The sequence below is a fragment of the Nilaparvata lugens genome, chromosome 3, assembly GCF_014356525.2.
Source record: "Nilaparvata lugens isolate BPH chromosome 3, ASM1435652v1, whole genome shotgun sequence".
NCBI lineage: Eukaryota > Metazoa > Arthropoda > Insecta > Hemiptera > Delphacidae > Nilaparvata > Nilaparvata lugens.
In genome coordinates this window covers 35,746,115-35,767,074 of record NC_052506.1, presented here as the reverse complement: position 1 = coordinate 35,767,074, position 20,960 = coordinate 35,746,115, and the positions used below count along the sequence as shown (strand labels likewise).

General features: G+C 34.2%; 2 protein-coding genes across 2 annotated transcripts; one reads left to right on the top strand and one right to left on the bottom strand.

Annotated features, from left to right (window-relative positions):
* Positions 1 to 500: 500 nt before the first annotated feature.
* On the top strand, positions 501 to 8,926 carry LOC111051450 (cuticle protein 21-like). Its single transcript, XM_022337971.2, has 4 exons — positions 501 to 696; positions 1,777 to 1,882; positions 3,829 to 4,178; positions 7,710 to 8,926. Exons 1-4 carry the CDS (start codon positions 670 to 672, stop codon positions 7,935 to 7,937), a joined length of 711 nt encoding a protein of 236 aa, XP_022193663.2. The 5' UTR covers positions 501 to 669; the 3' UTR covers positions 7,938 to 8,926.
* Positions 8,927 to 8,948: 22 nt separating this feature from the next.
* On the bottom strand, positions 8,949 to 19,453 carry LOC111051449. The gene is made up of 4 exons (XM_022337969.2): positions 19,158 to 19,453; positions 18,646 to 18,752; positions 17,902 to 18,154; positions 8,949 to 9,363 (listed from the first exon to the last, which is right to left on the bottom strand). Exons 1-4 carry the CDS (start codon positions 19,164 to 19,166, stop codon positions 9,241 to 9,243), a joined length of 492 nt encoding a protein of 163 aa, XP_022193661.2. The 5' UTR covers positions 19,167 to 19,453; the 3' UTR covers positions 8,949 to 9,240.
* Between the last annotated feature and the right edge of the window lie 1,507 nt (positions 19,454 to 20,960).

Sequence of the window (20,960 nt, the reverse complement as noted above, 5' to 3'; positions counted from 1 at the left end):
GAAGAGAAAGAGATAGCGGGAAAGAGATTGAGTACCAAAGTTAGAGGAATGTTTGAAAAGGTAGATACTACATAGAAAGAAATTGATGGAGAGAGGAAGATAATATAAGAAAGACTGAGAGGAATGGAGATTGAAACAAGAGCAGTTGCTTTTGTCGTGCACATTACTTAATGATAAGTTATCAAATATAAACGGTACGTGACCGGCATAGTATTTTTCGGTCGCTACAAAAACACTCGCAGGTGAAAAAATTATATTTCAGGTGTCCCATTTTGTTTGCATCATCGTCAACTCCAATATTAGGGCTACTTTTGAAAAAGTGTTTCAAGTGTTTCACTGACTGATGAGGTTGGAGGTGTCTGATTGTGGAGGGGAGAATTATACTGACATGAATATGATTTCCATTTCTTCTTGGAGAAATGGAAAAAGAAAGAGATAGTGATGAAGGTGGAACCCTTTGCCCTGGGGGTCGCCCAAAGCTCTGATGTAACTTCCCCTCTACTCAACCATGTTACATATGCGCATCGCATAGCCCACATGATGAATGGCCATGTATAGTGGGTATGTATATAAAACACATCATTCGTTTCACTTTGAATTAGTATTTCGTTGAGCGGACGTGCAGTTCTTCTAGTTTCAAGTCCACGGTGTGTTGTGAACTTGTGAAATATGTTGCCTTCATCGATCATGGATAAGGTAAGTCATGATTTTTCAGGTAACATGTCAAGTATTCTGTTCCATGAAAATTAGGATCAAGTGATCACTGATCAGGTTCTTTGTATTATTTGTGGTCAATAACCGCTCATCAGTGTTTATATACACTCATATTGCTCACTTATATGCACTTACTAACTTTACTAGAAAAAATAAAGCTATTTATTTGAAATTATTAAACTAAAAAAATGCGTACACACTCATATGCACTCAAAAAGTTCATAATATTACTTCGGCCTCTTAAATCTATCCATTTCTACTATTTTTGCACGAAATTTCATCATTACATTGTAATAAGAGTGGTAAGCTTACTGAACTTGACCCATGTTAGGCATGGCATAAAGTTTATTGTGGGATGAGTTAACTTCAACCATTTCAAATCTTTGGACATTAATTACGGGATTGATTCTAATTGTATGAAATTTTAGAAATAAAGTCAATTTTTTGGATGAATTCGTAAAAGGATGCATGAGAAAAGTGATCTTTCCAGAACTTCTGTTCATCTCACACAATGTAGAATACCATACAATACATACTCTCACTTATAATAATACAAGCACCATTATTATCATAATCATCCTACCGGTGCTCAATTTTTAGAAGAGATTATAGAAGAAATTGGTGGGAATGGAAATGGAAAGCTGGAAAATTGGGAGAAGGGTTGCAAGTGATTTCGATGAATCCTATTTTATAACTTGCATGATTAAATTCACAATAAAACCTAATGAAAAATGAATTTTATTCATCATACCGATAAATTCATGATGTAAGAATTTTTACTGCCGGAGAAAGTAAAGTAATATAATGGACAAATATATAAGATTTTTCTTTGTTTCAAGGAAGATGATATTTTTGAAGGAAAACTGAATTAAAAATAGGATCGAACAACCAATAATTATGTTTCAATGTTCTCAAGTTAACTAAGAAATGTTGATTGATTATTGTAAAAACCTTCAATAGAGTGATTATTCAACTAACGAAAACATCGAGATACTAGATTCTTCCTATACGATATTATTCCTATGATTTCTTAATTCTCAGTATTGGGTGATTTTGTTCCAGGTGACCTTCATAACTGTATGCGTGTGTACATTATTCCCAAGTTCCATTCAGCAATCAAACTACAGCCCCACAAATGTACAGGATAATGTTGAGGGACAATACAAAGGTGAATTGACACTCATAAATTATTCCATTCTTGATATAACTGATGATTTTAACATAGCTAAACAACGTAGCTCTGGCAAACCAGCACTTAAAATTTTGACATTTATTTGACAGTTGGTTTTAACTTAACTGAATATTGGATGACCGTAGAAAGAGCTTGAATAATGTTCAAAGCTCAGCACACCATCAACCAGATAGGTTATCTGATAGGTTATACTGGTCAACCACACTAGGATTGGTTATTCAATCATTAGTAGCCGTAATTGGTTGTTCTGTTTGATTTTAAAAGTGTGCGGTATGTGAGGAAAAATTGCTATTTGGAGTAGAAATGTATCATACTTTACAAGGTAATTAGAATATATTCCCAATTACCTAGGCTCAGTCTCAGTATTCAAATTTGATCATAGTATCCGTCTTATCCACTAAGGGCCATATATATGTACCATCTAAGTTCAACGCTAAACCACGTTTACTTGTAGATATGACTGCATTTATCATAATGTGTTTCATACGGGGTTTGAACGAACAGCTGACATTTCTCCGTTTAAACCAAGTATCTGCATACGGGCCTAACAGAGATTGAAACGAGACCTGAATGGAAATAAAAGTTCCTGTCAAGAACGTGAATGAGCTACAAATTTCTTAGATCTATATATTCCTTAAACAAGTTCAAAAATATTGCTGTCAAGATTTTTAATTGAATACTTTATCATTTGAAGCTATATAGATGAAAATGGTAATCTTATGTTAACAATCACTATACGATTGAGATTGTTGTGGAAAAAATATCGAGGAACAATATTATCCCAAAAGCTCATCACTGTTGTAATATATATGAATGGTGTAATCATGGCAGGGGAATAGATTGAATAGTGTTCAATAGTAATCAAAGCGTTCCATTGCCGGAAGAGATGCATTCATTGCATACCATAATAATCAAAGTTTATGAACTATTACAGGAGCACGTTACAAGTTTGCATGATTGCAAGACTACAACTGGTATCCTACATTTCATACTGTGATAATACTTTGATGGGCCAAGAACAATGAATAGTGTTCTAGTAGATTAAGAAGAAAATTCAAGAAATTGGAATTCCTGAATCTGAAAAGTAGCTTTCTATTAAAAAACCTTATGCAAACTGAGCAATCAAACATTTATTGGGTAGAAGAACACTTCAGAGAACACTTTAATCGTAACACTTATATTGAAATCGAATTGTTTGATTTGATCGTATGTTTCTTTAGGATCTAAATTTTTCCTCACTCAATAAACAAGATAATTCACACATCGACATAATAAAATTATTCACTTTAAATTATATAATAGGCTACCATTGAATACATAATTCTTCAGAAAAATAAGCCTGTCCAACGAAAGCTGAATGAATACTATATTATCAGATTGAGTTTGATGATTTTCTTTTTTCTGTATTGAATATAATATGTATCGTATCATTCCTTTATAACTTGAGAGTACAGTTGTTGGTTTTGAATGAAGGCAGAGAGGATTTTCTGTTAGAAATTACAATATGGAAATTATTCAAAGAATGCTTAATTCCTTATTCTATTTTGAATTGGGTAAAGAATATTCCTATATTCACTCTAATGTTTATACTCCCCAGTAAGACACAATAATTTTCATTTTTGCATTGCACTATGTTTTACATAATAAATTAAATGTATTGATGAATAATTTATCGATATGAATAGATCCACAGAAGGTCGAATGTGAATTACAATCAAGAAAATGAAAATCTTGTCTTACTTGAAAGAATAAGTAGGCCTATTGTTTATCATAATAACGTTTACCGTATGGTGAACAAAGTATAAATGAGAGATATTCAGAGTAAATAAGTAAGAGTATTCATTATCAATGCGTTTTGAGTTCATATTTTCCAAATATGAACATGAACTTGGAATTAATTTTATGAAATTGTCTCACAACAGATGAAGCACACCTTGTTGCCAAGCTTGGATTACCAGTTTACAAGTCATCTACGCCGCCAACTCTGTCGAAACTATTCAAGCCACGACCTGCAGCTTTGGAAAATTACTTTGTGGAAGAAAAGTCACCTCAAGCAAATGAGCCTTTGCCGTTGAAGTATAGTAATCCTGTGGGTAAAACTGGATACGCAAGTCCGGTAAAACATTTGCAGAATTATAATTCACCACAACCGTTCAACTCTCCAGGTCCAAGAGGCCAACAAGGTCTATCGAAGTATTCATCATCAGCTCCACAACCGTCAAACTATTTGCGGCCAGACAATTCTTACAGGGAGAATGAAATAATTTATCAGGTGAGACAGTCCAGCTTCTAGCAAAATTTCGCTCAATAACTGCTATAACTGCTACCCAATAACTCAAAGAACTATTGAGATATATAAATTGACTGTACTCAGTCGACTTTTACTGGAAAAAATAATGTGACAACTTCTTAGGAGAATATAAATTCAAAACTATAGACCCTAATCTAAAGTATTCAAAATTCAATATCAATGGAAAAAGTATATTGATAAGAATGATTATTCTGTAGATTATTCAATCAGTTTCTCACTGAGAGACACGAAAATATCATATGTGCCAAAAACACACATCAGACCCATATACATGACTAGCAGGGTACCCGTGCTTCGCTACGGGAATTAATTGATCAGATTATTCTAGTAAAATATTTATAACCTGAATTCTACCAAAGCCGTTATAATCGTTTTTGAGATCCATCATACAAACAAAAATTGCTTGCTGAATATAACTTGAATGATAAATTAATATAGTCTCGTCACTGTCATAGAATTTTGTATCCGAAAAGGTGCTCTCCCTTGATGAAAATGTTATTATATATAGGACCGTTTCAAGTTTTATTCAAATACATTTCTATAATACTTAGATACTTACTTAGTAAGTGTGATGATTAGTTTCGTTGCTATCACCTCAGTTTGAACAACACATTCAACTCTGTTGAAATATACATTCAACTGCGTATTTTAAAAAGCAATCAAAAGTTAGCGATGCCTTATGGTGTCACCCAGTTCCTCTTATGCACTCATCTTGACATCAGGGAATATTTTTATTGAATCATGCAATGTTTTCAAATAATATTGCTAAATGTTATAACCACAGCTGTTAATTTCCTCTCTTCCTCTCTTTAGTTTTCAACAAACGATAAAAATTTCTGTTTCAATAAGCTGCCACATGAATGATCAATTTTTCCTCTCAAGTTATCTCAGAGATGAGACTCAGCGCAAATTTTTGTATCACGGACCTACTATTTGCTAGGAGCATCATATGATCTGCCCTCTATCGGTAATAAATAAAGAAATTAGGCCAGAGCTTGGCATGAAAATTATTGAGTCTAATCATTTAAATTATCAATTGATGTGTTGGAAGTGCTCTATTGAATTGTAGACTAATTGCAGAGAATTTTGTGGAATATTGGGCGGGGCTTAAGAGTCGACCTCGACTTTATCCATTGGCAATTAATATTTCTCGTTGACAGTTATCAAATTAGCAGTGATCATGTTATTTTTGCTTCTGCTTGATGCAATTGAAAATAAAATTCCAAATCAAGTTTATTTGGAATTGGTTGACTCTGGCTTCCATGGATCTCTTGCTTATTCTGGAATTTTCTGGCATAGCCTATCGCTTAAGCTGGTTTACACCGAAGGTGCAAATACAAAGATCCACTACACCTGAAAATGAATCTTTCTCTTAACGCAGAGTAGTTATTGACAAAATGTTGATAACTTAATCCTTACGGATTCTATTAGATTGAACAGAACTTGACTAACACATATGTTCATCAAATGTTTACATTTTGTTAATAACTTTGGTGTAAACGCAGCTTTACTCTTAGTTTCACTTATTCAAAAGTGTAAAAGCAAAAGGAATTTTTAAGTGGACATTTTAATGTTAATTTGAATAATTCTGAATAGAGTTTCTTCAATCACTTCGATTATTGACTATACCATTATATGATTTTTTATCTTAGCTTGAAACCAAAAGCTTAGGGATGAAAATTTGAATGTAAATTAACATGTAACTTGATTTAATTTCTATCCAAATTGAGAACTTTAGTATTTACTTGTGATTCACTGATATTAATATCAATGGGTTTGTCTTGTGTCGTGTAATGACTAAATAAAAAAAATATAGTAAGATTCACATCAATGTGTCAGCATTATTGAATGGGGAGCATTGATGCTATTAATGAGGTATACTGACAGTTTCAAGTGAATTTCAACGAACTGTTATGCATATTCTCCAATATTTTCATCGAAAGCTTCCTTCTCTTTTCTTTGGTAACACAACTAATGTTTGGAAATAATTGATTCATGGGAAAAGCGCCTTACTTCTATGGAAGATATTTTTACATTAGGAAAAGCAACAACAGCTATTTGGCCGTTTTAATAAATAACCCCTTTCTTCCGTCAAGTTAAATTCTGGCCGAATTTCCTCATTCTTTGCACACAGATTCCACAACGGACACTTCTGAAGTTTTAAAAATACCCTCCATTCATCATACTGAATAATTAAAATTTCATCGAAATTGTTTATGCTGTTCACGCGATCTGTCAGATATACAAACAAAATTAGTCTTGATAGAATAGGATCAATTGATAGAACTCCCGTCATAAAAGTTTGTTTTATGAAACATAAAAATTATCTATTCTCCCAGGAATAGAAATAAAAATATTTATTCTTATATTTATGAATCTGATTACCCTTTTTAAAATTATTCAACACAACATGTTTCGGCTATAAATATAATGCTATTATCAAGCGATTGGAAAATAAGAATAATAATATAATATTCTCAGGAAGAGCTCTAATTGAAGTAGCAATGCCCAATTAATTTTTCCGCGATAAATGCATTTTAATCTTCAACTTGGTGCCAACCTAACAAAGTAAACTCAATTTAATGCCAACCTGACAAAATTATTAATTTGGTTACCAGTTAACAACTGTTTCGAAGAGGTACTCTCTCTAGATTATAGTTCTATATTAACATATGATATGGACATTTTTGGATTCATGATTGGAATAAGAAGAATATACATGCCAAAAGACGAACTTTAAACCCTTAAAAACCACCCTTAGAGTTAGAATATCGCCAAAAGATTTCTTAGTGAGCACCTAGGACTTATAAGGAAGCTATATTTCAAGTTTTGTTGCAATCCGTCCAGTAGTTTTCCAGAAATCGTGATCAGTGAGTCAGTGAGATAAGAATTTTATGAGTATAGATTATTTCAATAAATCAGCTAATTCTTGAATAAGTTCATCTTGAAAAATTAGTTCAGTATTATGACTGTGCACCTGTACTCTCCATGAAGTTCGAGTAATTGGATTCAACTATCATTCATTCACTGACCAAAGTCCAAAATGGTTGTTGTCAGTCCTTCATAATAAATGAGAAGGACGTTAATTATGTACAGCACACCATTCAATACAGAGATCAACTGAAAACTTATGTTTTAATTCGAGAAGTAAATTATTTTTCCATAGTTTGAAAATTAATTTATCAACAAATCAAAGATCAGCATACAATAAACTTCCTAGTTCTATTGCTGCTGATAATCTTGTACTGAGCACTGAGGATTTGTTGTTGGTTACTATTATTAAAATATACTCCGTATTTTTCATATTCGAGCTCAATCCATGTGATCACTTTTGAAGACCATTGACCGTTTTCAATCTAATGATTTGAAGATACCTTTCAAATACAGAATTACTCAACTGTAGCAAAATTCAAGACTTACCCTACCGATCAAATAATGTTTACCAAGACTTCATTATCATATTCATCATTACTAGTTCTTTCAATTTGGCAGGATGAACCAGCCAACTATGAGTTCACGTACGAGGTGGTGGAGCCTCAGTACTACTTGCAGTTCGGGCACAGAGAGAGCAGGCAAGGAGATGTGGCGCGTGGATCTTACCATGTTCTATTGCCCGACGGTCGCACACAAGTAGTCGAGTACCAAGCTGACGAGAATGGATATAGGCCGACAGTCACATATCAGCAAAAAGCTCAGCCAGCCTACGATAATCGATATTAACCAGAGAATCAATCAATAACGATTTGCTGCGACACTTATCTTAGGATTTAGACCGTAAATCAACTCCAAGTGATTGATCAAGTGAAGTTACTATACAGTGTGAAAAATAACGTACAACAATTTAAGTACTGAACTATATAATTCCTCAACTGGTAAGAAAAGTGGTCTGGAAATTTCATCTCTTGTTGTTTTTTATTTCTGAGATAAAATCGGGAGGATTCAGTTTTGAAAGATTTTTCCGGCCTGCCAATTTGAGTGGTCTAGAGTGTCGCAACTTCAGTCCACTACAGCTGCGCCTAGTCGTTTTTTCTACAATATAATCATTAAGGGGGAGATTGTTCGATATCATCTCATCTCATCTAATCTCATTACCAAGGCACAGGCTACATGCAAAGGCTTATGTTTGGAAAAATAGAAAATTAGTATAAAACGTTGAATAATTTATAATGTTACAGTTGAATGACAAAACTGAAGTTGATGGTGTGTAATAAATAGCTCTCAATCGAACTCATGAGATCTAGGATCAACCAAAAATTATTGTTTGGGCCATTAAGGCCATTTTATTCTTGTATGTTTATGTGTGATTCACTATTATTGAAATATAAGTTATATTTTTTCAATATACTTTTATGAAATCCTCAATTGATTCCTAAGTATTTAAAATGAATAAAAACGTCATGATCTATCTCATTCATTCGTGAATGAAGCATGAATATAATATATGGATAATCTCTCTTTGAAAAATCAAAACACTGCTCATTCCACCCTCTATCCATGGAGAGGATAGAAGGTGAATTGAGTAGTATTCTAACCGGCACTGTATGTGTTTTTAATTTAAAAATATAACATGGCTAATAGTAAATTTCTATACTTGAACATTCAAATAACCCTTTCGAAATTTTTATTAGAATGAATATTAAACCATAATGTAGTAACATGTAGTCTAACCCAATTATTATTTGGAAAATATATTCACTATATGGAGGCTAACTCACATAAGCGAGTAGCCAGTTATCATTATCAAGATGAAATACGAACATTTCTAAAGTGACCGAAGTGAATAAATCATACAATCAACTAAATCTTCAAATCAGATTACTGGATCAATGACTGGATCTATCTGAGATTCATGGATATACCAAGGTGCAATATCCTTATCATTTTCCATTAGTTCACAATTCATACAATAAAACTCTAATGAATAGGTGGGATAACTGTAGAATGATGAAATAAGGTGCATTTTTATCGCACTATACTTTCACTTCAACTTCACTAAGAGCTACTACAAAACATAATCATCACTTCAAAACTGTGGATGCTCAAGAATTTTGCCTTCGAAGTTTATATTTTGTGGTCTGCCATCCGGAAAATAAACATTGAACATTCCTTTTTGAAAGTCTGATCCGTCATCGAAGTCATTACCAACCTGCGCAAAAAGAGGAGAGCATTTTTACAAAAATCTCTTCCAATGCCAATAATATACAGCAAAAGACTCAATAATGGAATCGAAATTTTTATTAGAATGAATATTAAACCATAAAAATATTTTCCAATGTATATTTTCCATTGGATTGTATTATTTATCTTATAATTCTGAAAAACAACAATGATTGAGTTCTGCATTTAACAATATAACTGGAACAACGTTGCAATAGAGGGATAAAGCAACACATTTGTTTAAAAAGTAGCATCAAAGACATATAATACTTGTATATTTTATAATGGCAAGTTGTATAATATTAATGTAATCATTTTTCTAAGGTGTCATCTACAACCACAAGAAACGCTCAAATTACTCGTCACAACGTTATAGGAATCTCTAAGGTAAGGTATAGGGTTTTATATAAGTTTCAGCAAGTATTTGAATAGCGTGTAGGATCAACCTATGGTGAAGCCTTGCCACATGAACTTTGGATTAGTGAGAGGCACGGGAGCGGAACGATTCTAAACAGCCTCTGATTTTAAAACCAATTTGTTCGCAAGGCTGAAGGCGTTGAGCTGATAGAATGGTATGGAATTTTAGAGAAGTAAATTTCTTATTCTGAGAAAAATGGGTGATATAGGGAAATCACGATGAATTCTGATTAAAATGGAGCGAGTAATTTTAATTGATAATGTCATATTAATTTTTGTATGTTTGAGTTTTGTGTCGTTCTATGCATTTTATGAGAGTGTGGATATTTTCCAATAAAATCTTTGAAAATTCAACTGGAAAAGCATACTTTATCCTCTTTTATGTCCTAACAAGACAGTCTAGTCATGCCATTCAGTGATGCAAAATAATTATAGCGTGTGAAATTCCAAATTCATTTTAATTTTTTCTAATTAGCTTATGAATCGCGCTCGTGATATCTTAAGCTGGCCACTGACGAGCGTTCCAACAAGCCAAATGGCACGGTAGCGTGCCATTGGAACGACGTGAATGGTGAATCGCGCTCGTATTTTGGTGGAGCGACGAGGCTCGTTGGAATTCCAACCGGTTGAAAATCCATCGCGCCACGCCAAACCTACGTCACTCCAACTCCTCGTGAATGGGGAATCTCGATGGCATGCTGGAACGACGGAACGACCGTGAATGTGGAAACCTGTTGGTTGTCCCGTCTCAGTGCGTGTCAGACCGTTGACTTGGAAGGATAGATTGCTGTTTTGCTCTTGTTTTGATTGTTGTTTTGTTCTTGTGTTGTTGTGTTGTCATGAGTTCGAACCGGGATTTTGTAATCTCTCCGATCGAGATGTACTCATGGGGAGTAATGCACTGTCTCATGACTATCTTTCTTTGTAATCATCGGTGTTACCAAACGAAGTAAATGGTTGTAGGTATCTTCATCCATACGCAAATAATTCTTCCAGTCCGAAGGTTCGACACTAAAATCTTGAAATAAATTCAGATGCGTGTGATTCCGCCTATTCGAAAATAAACGTTTCACCCATTTCCGTTTGGGTTTTTTTCTTTTTACGTACAAACACACAGCTGTTGAAATCAGGAGAAGTTCCTCGTCCATACTTGATCACAAACCATCAACTACTGGAGTGATGGAATGGAGTGCTCGTGAATTGACCCACAAAATATTTACGGATTTGGATCGTTCCAGCTGGAGTGACATCGCGCCGCGCCACGCCGTTTGGAACGCTCGTCAGTGGCCAGCTTTACAAACATTTCTGTAGCCTATTACTACAATCACAATTGCCCACCTCCACTCCCACTTAGTGGTTATTTCGATATTGTGATAAGTGGGACTGAAGCTAACGAACTTATACTGATCTGGTGCGCCAACGGCTAAATGAATCAGCACATCCCAACAGAAATGATTTATTCGAAATTCCATGAGTTGAAGATGGTAATTTGAGTGAAAAATGAATTATATTACTATAGCATTCCTACATGAGTGCGTAAAAGGAAACAAACAAAGGTAGCAAATCGTAAAGCCTTTAATATATTAATGATTCTCACCACAAATAGGCATACTGAAAGGCATACTAAAAGGCATACTGAATGCACTCGAATCAAGAGACTTTTTCATTTAGGTTAAGTTTTATCAGTTTCATCCCCATTTCCCCCGTCATGTGTCGTTCTGAGGTCGGTTCACGATTGGTCTGCTGCTTCCATGATGCCTCTCACTGACACGTCAGCTCGCTCGCCCTCAAGTAGGTATGATTATTTCAATAATAGTAATAATGACGCAGGTATGTTTCTAGCAAATAAGCTCCACTCTTTCAAAAAACTTTTCAAGGCTGCTCACCTTAACGTACAATCCCTCAGCTGCCACATTGATGAACTCAGAGCAATCTTCCGTTTTCAGGACTTTAATATAATCGGAATTTCCGAATCATTTTTGAAGCCTAGTATTTCATCAAATTTTGTTGCATTGCCTGGATATAATCTTTTCCGGAATGATAGATTAAATAAAGCTTGTGGGGGTGTAGCAATTTATGTGAAAGATGGTATCAAAACAAAAGTTTTAATCACATCTAAACAAGAGTATTGTTCCAGACCAGAGTTTATGCTACTCGAATTATCCTTATCTAGTAATGATAAATTACTCGTTGGTATCTGTTATCGCCCACCAAAAATAGGTCATTTCACAGATTTCGAAAATGCCTTGCTTTCTCTTATGCCTTGTTATAACCGTATACTAGTTATGGGGGATATGAACACCGACTTGAACATGACGAATCGTAACTTTGACTACTTTCAACTGACTACAATTTTCCAATGCCTAAACATGACTATTTTACCCCTCGATCCAACTCATCATACTAATGAATCAGACACACTCATTGACCTTCTCATTGTTAGTGATCCCAATGAGGTTGTTCAAGCAGGCCAAATCTCAGTCCCAGCTATTTCTAGACATGATTTGATCTACTGTGTACTTTCCCATAAGATACCCAAGCCAGAACAGAAAATTATCACTTATAGAGACTTCAAAAACTTTGATGAAGCCGCCTTCCTGACTGATGTGGCTCAGACTCCATGGCATCAAATTGAAGCATTACCCTCAGTTGATGACATGGTCAAGACTTTCGAGAATTGGACTTTGACTTTGTATGACAACATGCACCTTATGTGACAAGGAGGATTAATAGAAAACGACGAGTACCGTGGATGACTGAAGACATACTTAAGATGATGGGACGTAGAGACAAAGCACATAGAAAATTTAAAAAGACATTTGACTTGGACAGTTTGATAGAGTATAGGAGCCTTAGAAATAGGGTTAAACAGGAATTACGGAACTCAAAGATTAGGTACTTGAATTCGTTCATGACAAACATAGACAAGACTCTAAATCACTTTGGCAGGGAATAAAAGAATTCGGGCTTGGCAAACAGAAATCGAATCCACAAATTGACTTACCATTGAATAATATAAATGACCATTTCGTTTTACACTCTAACCAACGCGACGAAATTGTCATTGCTAATCATATAGATGATCTTGAAGAGCAGGTTACAAACTTAGATTTACCAATCACTGATCAATTTCATTTCCATCCAATCTCAGAAGAAGACACTTTCAGAGCAATTCAACGTATTCATAGTAATGCTATGGGTGTAGACAAAATTCCTATTAAATTTATCAAGAAGATGTTATTTGCTGTTTTACCAACCATTACATACATTTTCAACAAGTCACTTGAAGAAGGCATTTTCCCTGAAAACTGGAAGTTTGCTCTGGTTCGCCCTCTAAATAAAGTTCCATCACCCAATAAAGTTGAGGATTTTAGACCAATCAGTATTTTACCTGCATTGTCCAAAGTGCTAGAAAGACTCATTCATGCTCAAGTTGTAAAATTTCTAGACAACAATAGTAAGCTTCATAACTTTCAATCAGGCTTTAGAAAATTCCATTCAACTGAGACAGCTCTGCTTCGTGTCACTGATGATATAAGGTTAGCTATGGACCAAAGAAAATGCACCATCCTCACCCTATTTGATTTTTCTAAAGCATTCGATACTGTTGATCATACAGTCCTTCTGAATAAGTTGGCTATTCTTGGTTTCAGTCACAACTCGTTAGTTTGGTTTAAATCCTATCTATTAGGTAGGAAACAATGTGTATCTGTCGGTGACAAAAAGTCAACTTGGAAAAACGTTATGCATGGAGTACCACAAGGTTCAATTTTAGGCCCTCTCCTCTTCACTTTGTATGCTAATGACCTTTCTTCCATTATCAAATTCTCCAGTTTCCATACTTATGCAGACGACCTTCAAATCTATTTAAGCTGTCCCATAACAAAAATTAATGAAACAGTTGGAATAATGAATCAGGATATCAATTCGATAGTGGAATGGACAATAAAAATGGCCTTAAGCTTAATCCCATCAAAACACAACCCATTATAATTGGATATTCTCGTCTTATAAACAATATTGACCTTGAATCGATTCACAAAATTAGTGTAGACGGTAATGACATTCCTTACTGTAGCTCAGTTAAAAATTTAGGCATTATTATGAATAATACTCTTGACTGGTCAGAACAAGTGAACAAAACTTGTAAAAAGGTATTCTCAGCCATGCATGCATTGAAGAAAATGCACGATATCCTCCCTAGAAACATTAAATTATTATTGGTTCAATCTCTCATCTTCCCACATTTAATGTATTGTAATTCTGTTCTTAATGATATGCAAGTCACTCTGAATGATAAACTACAGCGTTGCCAAAATTATTGTCTACGTTTCGTCTACTCTCTCCAACGCCATGATCATATCACCCCAGCCCACATTGCTAGTTCAACATTGAAGCTTCCCGATCAGAGGCTTTTTCGAATAGTCAAGCTTGTTAGAGATATCTTGAAATACGGTAATCCGAACTATTTTAAAGATGATTTCAAATTTGTCTCTGAAGGTAGGAGGATAGATGCTTCACATACTAGAACCGGAGAAAGTACTTTAAGGATACCCAATCATCGAACTACTATTTTCACAAAATCCTTCTTAGTCAGTGCCTGTCGTGCATGGAATACACTTCCTGTTTCTATCAGGTCTATCGAGAGCCGAGCGAGCTTCAACCTGACTTTAAAAAAACATATTTTGGAACAAATGACTGAAACTGTCCGGCCCTAGAACGATCACATGACAACCATCCCTCACCCATTCCACCAATATAAACCTTTAAACCATGTTATAGAACGAATTGTATATATATATATATATATATATATATATATATATATATATATATTATATATATATATATTATTTATAAACTCATGTTATTTCAATTATCCACTGCATACTGCTGTATATTACTGAAATTTGATAACCCTGTTCTACTTTCAGCCTACTTCATTTTATTAATCAATTATTTGATCTTATCTACCTATATAATTATTTTACTTTATCAATTTTTTGTTTTTTTTTCTCTTCAATATTCATATTGATTAAAACTTTTACAATATTTCCATTAATAAATAAATCCTTAGTTTAAATAACGAAATTAACGTTTTGGTAGAGAGTTAGTGGGGAGGATATTTTTAATATTCTTCCCAAAGAATGGACATTGATATGTCCAAAGCTCCGCCAATTTATGTAGATGCATAGCAATATGATTATTATCTATAGTTATTATATTACAAATTGCTTTTTCATATCATATACAGTTCAATAGTTATTTTCTTAGTCTATATTATGTAAATTTCATCTATAACTTTGCTGTATTGTAAGCTATTGTATATAAGTGTATAAGCCAGTATATATTGTAATCTACATAAATAAAGTACTCAATCAATCAATCAATCAATCACAAATAATAATTATCTACTGTATATCGTATTCATCTCTACACTATCTTGGACGATTCTTAGCTCTCAACCAATCGAGGAACTATAGAGGTAAACTATAGAGGTAATCTATCTATATTTTTATTTGAAACGGGCGGATTTCAGAAATAAATGATAAGACTCTAGCATCTATAACAGAGATGATTAGATCATTTGTAATTTGCTAAGAAAAGTATTGGCTATTGGCTTATATACGTACCTACGAGATAAGAAATTCACGAATGTTGCATTATCACGTATGAACTACTGGACTGATTAACTTGAAATTTTGGGAATAGATTTTTAATATACCGAGGATGGTTATAGGTCCATTTTAAATTTTCTAAGATTTCAGTAGGTCAAGTTTTTAATAAAGACCCCTGCTGAGCATGCGGGTTACCTGCTAGTTCATGATAAGATACATTTTTACTTTCCTTGCCCTATTACCATAGGTAAGGAAAGTATTGCTTTCCGAAAAAAATTGTGTGTGTGTGTGTGTGTGTGTGTGTGTGTGTGTGTGTGTGTGTGTGTGTGTGTGTGTGTGTGTGTGTGTGTGTGTGTGTGTGTGTGTGTATGTATGTGCGTCTGTGTACACGATATCTCATCTCCCAATCAACGGAATGACTTGAAATTTGGAACTCAAGAATAAGAATTTGGAACAAATTCATACCTAGAAAAGTCATTGATAAGCTTCATCATCTGTCACAAGTCCCAGTATCTGTAAAACGTTCAGGAGCACTGCACCATCTATGCAAAGTTTGATTTTAGATTCCCAATTGTCAGGCTTCAGATACAAATTAAACAAAAAATTTTGAGCTTAAAAATCTCTACAATTAATGTTCAGTAACACTTTCACCTAAAATTGAAATTAAGCTCGAAATTCGAGAAAATAAGATTATTCAATTGCAAACTTTTGGCAACTGTTGATTCTATTAAATCACTAGCCGTCAGGCTCGCTTCGCTCGCCCCATGGCTCCGCCCCCTGGACCCCCAACTGGATCGTCCAAAAATGAGATCAGCGGGCTCGCTTCGCTCGCCTGCATGTAGACCTCAGCGGGACCTCTGTACCGAGTTCTGGACCACCGACTGGATTGTCCAAAAATGAGATCAGCAGGCTCTCGAAAAACACCTGTTACTATATCGGCGGATCTTTGGCGAACAAAATTCTTCCACCCCAGTTAAACCTGTGTACTGAATTTCTTTGAATTTATTTTTCCATCAATTATTGAAAAAGGTGAGGAAACGCAGAAAAGCTGAGAAAACGCTAATTTTGGCTAATTATTGGATAAATTGGTATTTAGGAGGTCCTGGATAAATGCATTTCAATCTTCAACTAGGTGCCAACCTAACAAAGTCAACTCAACTTAATGCCAACCGGACAAATTTTTAATTTAGTTACCAGAACAACTGTTTCGAAGAGGTACTCTCTCTAGATTATAGTTGTATATTAACATATGGTATGGACATTTCAATTATAATTTTAAGATATTGGAATAAGAAGAATATACATGCTAAAAGAACTTTAAACCCTTAAAAACTACCCTTAGAGTTGAAATATCGCCAAAAGATATCTTAGTGCGCCTCTTAAGGGCCAACTGAACATACCTACCAAATTTGAACGTTTTTGGTCCAGTAGATTTTTTGTTCTGCGAGTGAGTGAGTCAGTCAGTCAGTGAGTGAGTGCCATTTCGCTTTTATATATATAGATTCACTATGAAGATATAGCAGACTTTGTGTGTCTGCGGCGTTATTGTCCTGTCACCAGCTCAGATCTTAGAAAAGTAGACTTGTGATGCACGGGAGCACTATCGTCAGTTGATAAACTTTCATAACGGCAAGGAAAGTTGTGTGAGTGCACCACACCAATTCTTTTCAATTCTGGAGATATTAGAACTATTAATAATCTACAGATATCTTGAAAATTTCAACGTTTTTCGACTGGGAATTATGTTAAAATGTGATAAGTGAATGTAATCTTATTGCAAGCAAGATCACGATACGGGTGATACATAGTCAAGGGTTCATCAATAATTTTAATGGTGAGTACTTGCTTGAATTGAATATTTGAAAAATATGCTGCAATTATAGCGTACTGCTTACAACGTATTTGTCAAGCTTCATTCTGTGTTACATCGAATCAAGATCAAACTAAATTTCAGCTTCAGCGAAAAGAAATATAGTATGAAATTTCAACAATAACAAGAAATAAGAAAAAGACATCTAAATAATAAGAGTAGAGAATTTTTGAGTATTGTTTCGACTAAGACAAGATACTTTGAAATGAGATATACAATCAAATTATCAATTGAAGAAATTACAGATTATATAATACCATCTCCGAGTATACTTCCCTATTGGAATGACAAATCTGATCGTTAGGTTTCCATGGCTTTCATACTATGATGAACCGCCAATTCAATAGTATTCACTTTAAAAGTGTTTAGTTTTGTACTAGCGAATTTTTTTCGCTTGTTTTATCCATAGAATGTAGCATGCTTAGGCCCGCTCATATAAAGTTGGCTATGTTCAACATGTTACTCTGTAGAGCCCAAAAACCCTTGAAATGTTGGACTCCATTCTTCCATATTTTCATGTAAAAAGAGTTTAGAAGAAAATGGAGATCACCAACTACCATTTTTTATGTGGTAATGTTGTAAGAGATAGTATTCGATAGAAAATAAAATCCAAGAGACTTACATATTCTTCATAGTAACTAATAGGCACAAGTCTGTCCAATAGCAACTCTCCTAGCTCATCATTCTTGGCAAGTTCGTTGTGAGGTTTCTGCATTCTCGAAATGCGTGAAAGAAGGTCTCCATTCGGTATTTCAAACTTTGCCGTGTTTGCTCTTCCATCACTGAAGCTATTAGGCTTTATCTGGTTTGCAATTGGTCGTTGATCATCAACGTAGTTATAGGACCACTCATTTGGATCTCTGCTATCTCTATGCCTAAGTTCAGGTAAGGAGAAAATTAATCAGATATTACAAAACTTAAAGCATCATCAAGAATAATCAAAAATACAACATAATAATAAAAAACTGACATTGAGAAAATTTAATTATATTGAATTATCATAAAAAGACAGTTTCAACTGCGTTATTCATATTTTTTCAAATAAGTTAGACACAATAAATCAGATTCGAAATCACTTGCTTATTTCATTTCTCATGTTACTTTCGAAATAATTGTTAAACATAACAGCAGAACTAAGCATGTTTTGGACGTTCACACTCTGAGGAAGAAAGTACATATTAAATCTCTCAAATTAACATATTTCCATACTGGCTCAGATTTAGATTTTATATGAAAACAAGAATAATGAATAAACCTTCCAGCAACTTTGAATACTACTTATTCATACTCTACATGTCTACATGATTGGATAAAAAATACATATCAAATATATTTTACTAGTAGATCATATACAGGCTTAGAATACCTGAATGCGGAGAAATATTTTCCAGGCCCTCTAGATTCTCTAGTAGCATAACCAAGTACCAGAGAGTTCAAGTTGAATGACGAAAATACGATAAGAATTACGATTTTCTGAAACAGAAATTTGATGAAAATGTCGTTGTCATAAAACTTTATACTTCATACTGATGAAAGTTTTATTCTTCTTATGGAGTCTATTGAGTAACCGAATCAACATTGTACAGTTCTGAAAATTTCCAATAATATAGTTGTCATTGATAGTAGGAGCGTAACGTATATGTACACAATATTATAAATCTACGTAATGACATTAACTAAGATAATATATGAATAAGATCGCAATAATATTTTATAAGATGGCAACTATAGTTTTTCTGCAATGAGTAACTTTGATTGAAAAACTCAACTAATTAATTGAGCAGTATTATTGAGTTTCATCGTTTCTATTAATGATATTTGGTTTCAAAGACATGCTGAATGAAGAATAGTTATTTAACTTTGACTAAAATGACTCACCAGATACATTCCAGTTTGAGGACGTGATACGGTCAGAAGAATCTCACGAAATCCTTGTCTCGAACCCTTGAAAAATGTTTATATACTTGCATTATAGACTTCGAGGAAACTCCCCGGGAAAGGAAACAGGAAAACATAATAGGATCATCTCAAAAAGGGTGGGCTTTGTGAAGGATTTCTCAAAAACTCTTGGAGATCACAGTAGCGTGAGAGAGTTAGTTTGCTTTCTCGTCCTTACGTTCATAAAAGAATTCAAATAAAACATAACACACTCATATGGAAGACGCATGCTCAATGAGATTAAAAAGGTCTTGGCCATGCTTTACCTCTTTATTCAGGTTCTGTAAAATAAATCACTCAGACACTAATCATTCATTTTATATGCTCTGTAGTGAGCTTGCACATGACATGTTACTGCTTTGTGGTCTATAAATAAATCTGCGATTCCCTGAAGCAATCTCAGTAATCATTAACTATTTGTCAGTAAGTCAAACAAATGATCATGTATAAAAAATATCAAGACACTTTAGATTGATTGCATTACAATCAACGTGTATACAAGCTGAAGAAACGTTTAATGAAGTTGAGTATCTTATTCTCTCTTGCACATAAAACAAGTGTATTAAAATTTTCAGCTGTCAGCCATGTTTGTTTTTAAATTTCAATGCTATTTTCATATTTGTGGGTGCTCGTATCCTGGATATTTTATTTTCGGTACAAAATACTTGAAGTATAATAATTATTAGTGTAAATTATTTTGTTGATGAAATCAAACTACCGGTATGTACTAATAGGAATAAAATGATCAAATCCTCATCTACCGAACAATTCAATGGAAATTGGAATTGGAACTTTTAAACTCCAATGAGCTCAACAACATGAAGGCCGTAGGGAAGACCAAACTGAGTGAAATATCGTCGTCTTTGTTCATAACTACGAGAATGCAGTTTGAGGCAACGTATAATTTGACCAGAAGTAGGTACATGACTTTCGTCGAGATATTGAGAGTAATTTTTGGTATACGTTAATTCGCCAAGGTTTCCTAATGGACTGTAATCTTCTGTAATGAATCGTTTGATCGTACATCGTTACACCGTACAGATTACTTCTATTGAGTTAGGAACTAACATATCAAACAATAAAGTCATTAAGAGCTATTTGAAATGTCAACAATGGTTACGCTAATTATCTTAGAAATTATAGAAAAGCAGTGAGACGTAAGAATACGAGAGAGAATGAATCCACCCAGAAGGATACCGTAATTTTCAATTTTGCAACGAGATTATCAGCAGGAGTAGATTATCATCTTCAAATGTTTGATCTAGATCAAATAAGAAGCAATAGATGTAGATCATTGAATGTGCTCAGTCGAATAAATAATGTTCTTTAAAAAGGGATAAACTAGAGTTGGGTTATCCAAGTTCATGATGTAGAATTCTAAAAGCAAGACCATATTAAGCGTTTTTCCAGGCGTTTTCAGACGGCGTCTTCAGAATATAGGCATGGCAGGAAGCTCACCGATTGGCTGATTGGGTAGGTGCCTGAAAAAACGCCTGGAAAACACCTATCATGGTCCCGCCCAAATACAAGCTGTACCTTATTATCAATCTGCTATTACTTATCCTGAATGATCAAGTGTTGATCAGCACAAATTATTTCAACATGATTAATAAAACAGTAAAGTCATTTATCATAAAAGATTCTTCTGAACTCAGCCAAGTTTGCTTTGTTCGATCAACAAGCAAAACTAGACTATGTCAAGAACTTGATTGACTCTCTCTATTGGTTATTGTTCTATATGTA

Coding starts and splice junctions, on each gene's coding strand:
- LOC111051449 (XM_022337969.2), bottom strand. Junction 18,155..18,645: donor AAATATTTCTCCGCATTCAG/GTATTCTAAGCC, acceptor ACCTGAACTTAG/GCATAGAGATAGCAGAGATC. Junction 9,364..17,901: donor TTAGTTACTATGAAGAATAT/GTAAGTCTCTTG, acceptor CTTTTTGCGCAG/GTTGGTAATGACTTCGATGA.
- LOC111051450 (XM_022337971.2), top strand. CDS start 670: ATGTTGCCTTCATCGATCATGGATAAG. Junction 1,883..3,828: donor TGTTGAGGGACAATACAAAG/GTGAATTGACAC, acceptor GTCTCACAACAG/ATGAAGCACACCTTGTTGCC. Junction 4,179..7,709: donor AGAATGAAATAATTTATCAG/GTGAGACAGTCC, acceptor TCAATTTGGCAG/GATGAACCAGCCAACTATGA.